The 9,571-nt window shown below is 36.3% G+C and overlaps 1 protein-coding gene across 1 annotated transcript; it reads left to right on the plus strand.

Moving 5' to 3' along the window:
- The first annotated feature begins 1,343 nt into the window (after positions 1 to 1,343).
- On the plus strand, positions 1,344 to 8,194 carry LOC122841135. Its single transcript, XM_044134179.1, has 6 exons — positions 1,344 to 1,437; positions 3,346 to 3,633; positions 3,730 to 3,998; positions 5,100 to 5,181; positions 7,047 to 7,090; positions 7,342 to 8,194. The coding sequence occupies exons 1-6, from the start codon at positions 1,362 to 1,364 to the stop codon at positions 7,549 to 7,551; spliced, it is 969 nt and encodes a 322-aa protein (XP_043990114.1). The 5' UTR covers positions 1,344 to 1,361; the 3' UTR covers positions 7,552 to 8,194.
- Positions 8,195 to 9,571: the final 1,377 nt, after the last annotated feature.

Genomic DNA, 9,571 nt, shown 5'->3' on the forward strand with positions numbered 1-9,571 from the left:
CACAGGTGAATTTCCTGGGTCTGTCTGATCTCCTAAAGAAACTTTTTCCATGGTAGGAAGTGGGTCCACAGCATCAGACAGTAGAGACGACTTATCCACATCCGGTGAGGGATTCTGTCTTTCCATCTCAGGAGCTGGAACTCTGGTCATGGGCTGGGTAGGCACTGTACCCTCAACACTGACCTTCACTGTTGGAAAAACTGAAACCCGAGGTGCACTCCACCCTTCATCCTCCTCATCTGGACTCCCCTCTGGGTCTTCCATTGATTCCTGAAGGCTGCGGGTCAGAGGCCTGCGAGTAGGTGTGGAAACTGGCTGATCAACTTCAACCTGAGGGAGAAATCCACAAGGGAGAAGAAGGTCACGGTGCAGAGTTCGAGTCCCTCCAGAGGGATCCGTTTCCGGTCTTACAACATACACAGGCAGATCACCCACACGTTCAATCACCACATAGATTCTTGTCTCCCATTTATCCTCCAGTTTATGCTTGCCTCTAAACCTCACATTTCGGACCAATACTCGATCACCTTCTTCAAGATTGGCTGGTTTCACTCTTTGATCAAAACGAATCTTGTTTCTTTTTGCCATTTTTCTTGCATTTTCAGAAGCTAGCTGAAAACATTCCTTTAGTCGTGAACGCAGGTTCTGCACATATTGAGAATGTGTTTGAGATGATAGCTCTTCAACAGGTAAATTGAAAGCTATATCAACAGGAAGTCTTGGACAACGACCAAACATTAACTCGTAGGGAGTAAAGCCTGTAACCTCATTTCGGGTGCAATTATAAGCATGAACAAGTGGCTTGACATACTCTTTCCACCTAGTTTTCTGCTCTGGCTCCAATGTTCCCAACATGCTGAGCAAAGTTCTATTGAACCTTTCAACAGGGTTCCCACGAGGATGGTATGGTGTGGTGTGTGACTTTTTAATGCCAGCAATGTTGCAGAGCTCTTTAATGAGATGAGACTCGAAATCAGGTCCTTGATCTGTATGCAGGCGCTCAGGAAACCCATAGTGCACAATAAAGTTTTCCCACAAGAACTTAGCAACAGTCTTTGCTTTCTGATTGGCTGTTGGAAAGGACATAGCATACTTAGTGAAATGGTCTGTGAGGACAAGAATGTTTTTAGTATTACATAAGACTGACTGAAAGGTTTATCAAATATAAAGTTTTAAGTCTAATCTTACAAGTAGATATTACATCTGCTTCACAGAGTAAAACTGGGAGAGAGAAGCCAAAACAGCCAATTATGGTATTTTGTCTGTGTGTGTGGGTGAGGGGTATGAGACAACATTTTAATTTAACGTCTCCCACTAGAATAGAGGAAACTGTGGCTCAGTAATAGACGTTGTACTTCCGGATGTTACAGAGTCGACACACAGCCATGGCAGTGGTAGTTCTACTTTTTCTCGTCTCCTTGCTGGATTCGGTTGAAGGTAAAATTTGTTATTTATTACAAAAAGTGTTTAACAGTTGCTGTGGCAAGCTAACATTTCAATAAAAAAAATGTGGAGCTGTAGAAAGTACATTAGAAGAAAAACTACTGAAGCAAAGTTCAGCTGTCAAGATATATGTTTATTGTGAAAAATGTAATGTAATTTCTGCTTGGTTATTTTTGGCGGGCTTGTATTAAAGTCTAAACGCTTTTTTTTGGACTGCAGGTTGATGCAGTATCGTGTCGCAATGCAAAGACCTTGAGCTGCTCTTTTGGAGTTTATGTTCTAAATGTGTTGACTTAGTTTATTTAGATTTATTATTGTCCTTATATAGCTTCTGAAGTACAGGACAAGTACAAATAAAGTATAATTTGCTGAACTGTCTCTAAAATGCAAAGGCTCAGTGGAGAGATCAAGAAGACGAAAAGAAAGCAAGAGGTGGTTGACATGTGCTTGTTTATTGGTTTCACAGTTTGGGATCAAAAAAAGCTTTTCAATATTCTCTTCTGACTGTTGGAGTGTTTGAAAGCAGGACAGCAGGAGTGTGTTGGTTGTGGATGATGTTTGTGACGCTGCTTTGACAGAGAGCCTCATAGATCTGGTTGAGATCAGTGAGTTGGGTTTCTTACAGAGCTCTTTGCTGCCTCTCAGAGATTTCATGGTGTATTTTTGCCTTTTTTGTGCAGCTGTGTGTTTTGTCCAGGACAAACTTTTGATCTTAATTAGTTTCTTCCCTGTGTAAATAATAAATAAATTGGCTGCTTTTGCATCATAATTAGCTGAAACCAAAGAGTGTCAGGGTAGCTTTTGAGGATCAGGTTCTCAGCGGATTAAAAATAAAAAGCTCTAGCGGAGAAGTTTCAGTTTTAAAAAATGAATTTAATTTAACAGAACAAAAATATTCTGAGTTGTCTTCATTTAAATTCCAAATATAAACATTATCTTGAGGTAGAAAAACTTTCACTTCTCATTTCTTCAGACCAACCACAGCAGGAGCCTTTTCTCCTTAATCACATCTGAGGCCGACCTGACTGAAAGATCCTAAAAAAAACATAACAAAATATAAAGACTCATCCACCATCTGTAATCATTACCATAATTTTGGATCAATAATAACATTTATTATGTAGCAAATAATAAATTAGTCAAATACCTAATAGGCTCCAACATTTAGTGAACCTGTAAAAGCTGATGAGGAAGTTCTTTAGCAACGCAGATCATTTTTGGCTCTGATATTTACAGTGCAAAACTTGACACCCTCCCAACACTGACAGTCAAGTTACTGCATTTAAATGGATGTAAAGGTCTCTCTGTACACAGTCGTCTCTGTGTTGGTTTAGTGACAGGGATCCTAATAAAGATGCCACCAACATGTCACTCATTGCTCTGATACGGTGCTAAAATACTCACTCCTTAAGGGTCTTCACATTTTACCACATTATAAAAAAAATTATAATATGTTTTATGTGGTAAACAAACATCCATTAGGGTAGATAAAATAGGCAAAAATGACATTTTACAAGTAATAGAAAATATGATGTGCATTTGAATTCAACCCCTTTCACTTTTATATAAATTTATTGCAGCCCACTTACTTTAGAGGTATCTAAATATGTAAAACAAAACAGTTGTCACCAATTCAATGTCATTATAATTACAGATTTTCTATTAATTATTTGGAAGTTTGTTAGAAAACATAATGAACACAAAGGAACACAACAGGGAAAGACTCAGACACAAAGGAAACTCAGAATAAACACACAGAAAAACACAGAACATGACATCTAGTGCCAATGCTACAAACCTCCTCCATGCTCTGCTGCTTTAAAAGTTCAGTCAGTACTTTCCAAATACTGATCAAGATATTTTGTTTTCATTATTGAGGCAAAACTAAACTTTATCTTTCAGGTGCTGAAAATCGGTTTGTGAGGTCTGGATCGAACCTTCAGCTGGAAGCAAAGACAACTGGTCTTACAAACAATGAAGAGTTTATTTGGAAGTTTAACAACACTGACAATCTTGTGAAATTCAAATTTGGTGGGCAGCCTACAATCTATGTAAAAAATGTTTCTTTTTCTGAACAAAACTACTCTTTGCTATTAAGGACTATGCAACACAATGACACTGGAAACTATAAGGCAATAAAAAGTGGAAGCAAAGACATAACTGTTGCTGAATACACAGTTATAGTCCAAGGTAAGTTTCTTCTTGATTGCTTCCTGTTTTGAAATCATTTCTAAATGTTTTCCTAGCACACCGTTTTAAAAACTAATCAAATCTTTTTTTGATCAGATCCAGTGTCTCCAGTGAAACTAACAGTGATGCGCAGTGATCCCAGTTGCTATAACTTCACTGTGACGTGTAAAACAGTTGATTCTCAGATTAGTGGATCTATTCAATGTGAAAATAAAACCTGCCGTTTACTGGATCAAACACACCTGAAGGACTCATCTCTGAAGATCTCTGTAGAGGAAAGCTCCATCATCTGTAACCATAGCAACCAAGTGAGCTGGGAAAAGGATGAAAAGAATGTTTCACCTCTCTGTGAAACTTCATCAGGTAAGATTTAAGGAAAAGATTCAGGTGCTTTTGAACTTGAAGTTTTGGGCAGGTAGATGTTTTACATTGTAAAATATAAAGCAGTTCATCGTAATTATGGATAAACACACACATCTATGTACATAACCAAATATCTATTTTAAATCACATGAAGAAATTTAATTAAGTTCTATTTATTTTTGTAACTATGTTTGTGCTTAACCCTAATATTTTACCCCAACCTTAACCTGGACCAGTACAGTAACTGTTTCATTTCACACTATAGCTGTAACCATTGTGAGCACCAATCTGTACATAGACATATTTAACAGGTATTAAGGAGTTTTCTCTTGCTTTACAGTCCCTATTTTTACTTTCTTTTATTTCACATTTGTGAAGAACCAGATGAAAGTGTGAAAACTTTTATTAAAATAGCAGAGTTATTCAATTCACATCACAGTGCTGCTGTACTGATCTATAGACACTTCCTCTTTAAATGGAAAATGAAGTGAAATTCACCATTTAAAAATTATAAAGTGTTTCACTGGGCGAACTAAATATTCACTAAATGCACTTCTATATAAATCTACATTCATCCAGAAACAGATCAGCTGGCAAATTAAGCTACAGTGCCTTGCTCAGGGGCAAATTCACATGTGTAGGGGGCATCTGGAATCAAACTTATAGCTTTACACAAGACAACTGTTCTCCCCAAAAACCACACAAGCATAATTACTTTATTATAAACACTAAATTACATTGTGTAAATCATATTGCTCATGACAGACAGGCATTTTACATTTTATATATATTACATGTAACACATGCAATATATATAAAATCCACCAAACATGCAACAAACTAAGTAAGTTAAAGTGTGTAGAAATATGAAGCTAGTTTAATTTGCTAGATATTTATGCTGCCTTTCAGTATGAACATCCAAATATCAAATTGCTATTGGATGGCGAAAATTATATATAAATATGCTTTTTTTTTAGAAACTATTTTTCCACCTAGACTTTCAGACATTTAGAAGATTTGACATTCTAGCATTAAAGTTGTAAAACAGAAAGTGAACATGACCAAAGCATTTCTGATGTTTTTTCTTTTTTCTTTCTACAGTTCTCAACACAGCCACCATAGCTGGAATATCAGCTGGAACATTTATGGTGCTAGTGGTATATGTTTGCCTTGTGGTTATAAGGTGTAAGTACCTCTTAATTTTTCTCCCACAACCATTATTGTCTCTAAAAATATTAACCTAGAGATAAACACAAAAGGATTCAACCCCTTGACAGATTTAGGTTTAAACTAATCTTCTCATTTGAACATGATATTTGTTCTGGCTGGAAGTTATATTTACTTTTTGAAGTGTTGGAGTTTCAACTTATATCTGTGGAACTAGTTAAAGATTAGAGTGAAGGCAAGGAGTCTCTCTAACCTCAAAGACTTGGAGCTCATCAGCAGCAGAACCGCTTTAAGGTGGTCCAAAGAAGGTTTTTATTGCCATTTTATCAATAGAAATAACTTTATTTTCTTGAGAAGGGTAGAAATTATTTTGAACATGGCATTTTTACAACTTCCTGTTTGAATAAAAAAAAAATTAAAGTAAACTGAAATCTACCAGGGGTATGAATAATACTGGGTTATAATAATCAGAGTTTGTGTTTTTACTTAAAATGAATTATTCACACAAAATGTGTAATAATAATAATAATAATAATAATAATAATAATAATAATAATAATAATAATAATAATAATAATAATAGATGAATAGATTTTGCCTGCAAATGGGATGAGTTTTTCTTTTCTTTAACAATTTTAAGCATATTTAGTTTAAAGGCCAAATAAATGTTGTTAGGTATATAAATTAGGTGTATAATTATTATTTGTTTGAATTTTATTTTTCTATTCCTAAAGTAGAATCATCCTCCAACTCTTTTAAAAAATTTAGCCTATGTTTTAGTGGAGTTTGTCCAGTGAGGAGAAGGAAATCTGGAGAAATGTCTGAGAGCAGCAGCTTGGACATCTAACAGACTGGCACCCTACAGAGATATTTAAAAACACTCTGCTGTTAACCCAGAGTCTTTGAATTGTCATCACAGTGGATAATTAATTCTTGTAATAAAACTTTAGATCCAAAACTTTTATTCTGGCAGAATTTGATTTAATGTGCTTTCCGTTTTTGTTCTGACCACCATCTATTCCCCTGATGTGAATCTTTATGGGTTGGTTCAGGAAGGTCAAACGTTTTAAAAATTAATTAGATTGCTGGTCTTATGTAATCTTTAGTTTAATTCTGTGATTTTTGTTGGCATATTTTCAACATATCTGTCAACATGAGGTTGTGATTTGAGGTCACATAAATATAGACAACTAAACAAAACAAAACATTTTCTTACCTGGGAGACGTTGTCCTTCCAAGTTCTTTGTCTTGATTGTCTACCTGTTGCTTCCACAAGAGCCACCTGTTTTAGTCTTAGTGTGAACTCTGGTTTAGTTTCCATCCTGCATTACGTTGGTCTGGGACTCTCATTGAATTTTCCTTTTTTTTCCATTATTCAGTGGCAAAACTTTTTTAAACATGAGTTTATTGGTGATAAAAAAAATCTGTTCTCATTTATTTGGCTTTGTGAAAGCAAGTAGGTGGCAAGTTAACATGTTTTCTGTTTGCTGTAGTGATGAGTGCACTTAGTTTTAGATAATTCATCAACATCAGTGAGGTAGTTTCTTGTTGAGGCGTTGCACCAAAACCCGTTTTGAGAAACTTCTGTTGTAAAATGACATCAGTGCTTTGAGAAACAATTTAATGTCTTGTTGTGATTTACTGTTGTTATGCTGTGATGATGTTGAATTTATAACAATTTTCCTTTCAAACATTAACTTTTAACTTTGGCTAAAAAAAAGATAACAAAACCCCCAAATCAATGAAATTCTGCTGTTATCCCCAATTTAACACTTTAAATTACTTTGATTATTATGTGATGTTAGTTTGTATAAAGCATCACTTTCAAAGGAAATTTAATCACCTCAAACTACACAACTTTATTCTTTATGACTGACCTGCAGGTAAAAGAAAGAGGAGCGCAAATACAGTGTATGAAGTTCCTCAGGTAAGCAGTGTTATTTTATTAAAAGAAAAACTCTCCCTATTTGCTTGCCAAAATAATCACGACATTTATAAAAGAACCAAAAATAATCTAGGCTTGAAAAGAGCAGAAAAACACATTGTTTTTAGCAGAAACAGTTTCCAGCAAATTCAACTTTACTCTGATCTTTGTGTTCGCATTTTAGTGAGAGTTTCCACAAAATGCCACCCAGGGAATATTAAGATATGTTTTTTTCTCTTTGTCATCCTTTATAGGAACCTCCACAGCACAACCAATATGCAAATCCTGCAGAAATTACTGAATGTCCTTCTCCAACATCAACGTATGCCCTGGTGCAGTTTTCCAATCCTCCAGCGCAAATCAACGTCACCAGCACCTCCACAAACCTGCAGCCTGAAACAATTTATGCTCAAGTTGACAGAGCTGCCAAGTCCAACTCAAAACCTGCAGCAGCCAGCAGATGACAGCAAAGAAAAGAAAAATGGAAAATCTATATAAGTGCAAAATGATCATGAACTGCCTCTCTGACTGATGTAAAATAATTTTTTTTTTTAAATTCACAAGCCTTCTTAAAAAAGTATTGTGCCTTTTTTTTTTCAATAAATGTATAACTAGTACAATTCATCTGGGACTGGTCAAATATATCTTGTATTAGACCCTGTTACGCCCCCAAGGTCTAGGGGTCCAGGGGCAGTAACATAAAAATGTCCAGAGAAAAAGGGGTTAATTAAAAAGGTGATTTATTAAAAAAAAGGAGGTTTCACAGAATCAAGACACAATACAACTTAACCCAATTGAAACGGAAGAAAATGACTAACAAATTTAAGAATGTGCAGTGCAAATTAAATTACAAAAGTTCAAACAAGTCAGTCTAAAGGTAACGCAAAACAATCCAAATCAAAAGACAAAAGGGAGCACCAAACCTCCCTAGCACAAGTTTAGAGCGTGTAAAAGCAAACAAAGTCAAACTGCTTTAGCAGACCAAACAAGAGGTCAGCTTTACAAAACCTCTTCCTACTAGCTGTCCCACTGGAGGAATGATTCCATCCATCCATCCATCCATTTTCTTTACACCCTTCTTCCCTAATGGGGTCGGGAGGGTTGCTGGTGTCTATCTCCAGCTGCGTTCCAGGCGAGAGGCGGGTTCACCCTGGACAGGTCGCCAGTCTGTCGCAGGGCAACACAAAGACATACAAGACAAACAACCATTCACACACACACTCACACCTAGGGAGAATTTAGAGAAACCAATTAACCTGACAGTCATGTTTTTGGACTGTGGGAGGAAGCCGGAGAACCCGGAGAGAACCCACGCATGCACAGGGAGAACATGCAAACTCCATGCAGAAAGATCCCCGGCCGGGAATCGAACCCAGGACCTTCTTGCTGCAAGGCAACAGCTCTACCAACTGCGCCACTGTGCAGCCCAGGAATGATTCCAGGTGTCTTTTATATGGTGCAGGTGGGCCTCATCAACATCTGATTGGCTTTGCTGATCCAATGGGGTGGTTGCTCTCCTGCAGCCTCCAGGCAGCCAATCAGGAAGGTGTTCTGGCACAGCTGAGCCTGCATAACAAAAAAGAAAAAGAAGCCTGTACAGCCTCAAGAGACCAGGGGCCGCAACAGACCCACATGGATTAAGTGCACATGATAATGTAATGGATTTATAAACCAGTGCAATCCGGTTAGCACAGGTTGTGACCAAAATCTCACTATACATGGTGGCAGCCATTTTCTCCTCAGTATGGTGCAGTCATCCTGTCTGCTTTGTTGAAAAGTTACCCCAAAGTTTTTCTCCTCTTTTTATTTATTTATCTTTTACCTCTAAACACGGCAAAAAGTCCTATGTGGTCTAATCTCTCTGCTTGACCTTGAACTAACCTCTTCATCCATTGGAAGTGGAAAAACTTGAAAAGTTAAAGGTGAATCAAATATTTAAAAATGTTTTTAAGTTGTGTGTATTTCTATTATTTTCCTCACTGTTAAAAATAGGCAGTTTTGTTATATCTTTTGTCAGATGCATAGTAATAAGACATCATTTTGGCATTGCTGTATAAATTGATTTGCATAAATGAAATGTAATGTCTAGATCCCTGTAATGCTATTGCATTTCTTACTTGTGTTATTTTAACATTTTATTCCTTCTTTCTAGGAAGAATAAACAAGAAATATTAATGTAATACATTAATTAACAAATTAATGTATTAGTTAATACATTAATTTATCCTGTTAATGTAGAATAACTGGTATCAGTGACAGTTTAAAGATCATAATTTGACTTTGGGCACATATGTCTTTGGACTTAAAACAGTATTAATAGCAGAGACATATGTGAGCTGATTTCAGTTAGCATCATGTTCTCAATAAGATAAATGTTAGAAATACTTCTGTGACTTAGTACAGGAAATAATACAATATTTCCTCATTTGACCATCGATATGAAGCCATGGCTGCCCTCTTTCTCCTGCTTGTTGTCTCTCTGCT

Source organism: Gambusia affinis, linkage group LG12, assembly GCF_019740435.1.
Source record: "Gambusia affinis linkage group LG12, SWU_Gaff_1.0, whole genome shotgun sequence".
NCBI lineage: Eukaryota > Metazoa > Chordata > Actinopteri > Cyprinodontiformes > Poeciliidae > Gambusia > Gambusia affinis.

Coding starts and splice junctions, on each gene's coding strand:
- LOC122841135 (XM_044134179.1), top strand. CDS start 1,362: ATGTTACAGAGTCGACACACAGCCATGGCAGTGGTAGTTCTACTTTTT. Junction 3,634..3,729: donor ATACACAGTTATAGTCCAAG/GTAAGTTTCTTC, acceptor TTTTTTGATCAG/ATCCAGTGTCTCCAGTGAAA. Junction 3,999..5,099: donor TCTGTGAAACTTCATCAGGT/AAGATTTAAGGA, acceptor CTTTCTACAGTT/CTCAACACAGCCACCATAGC.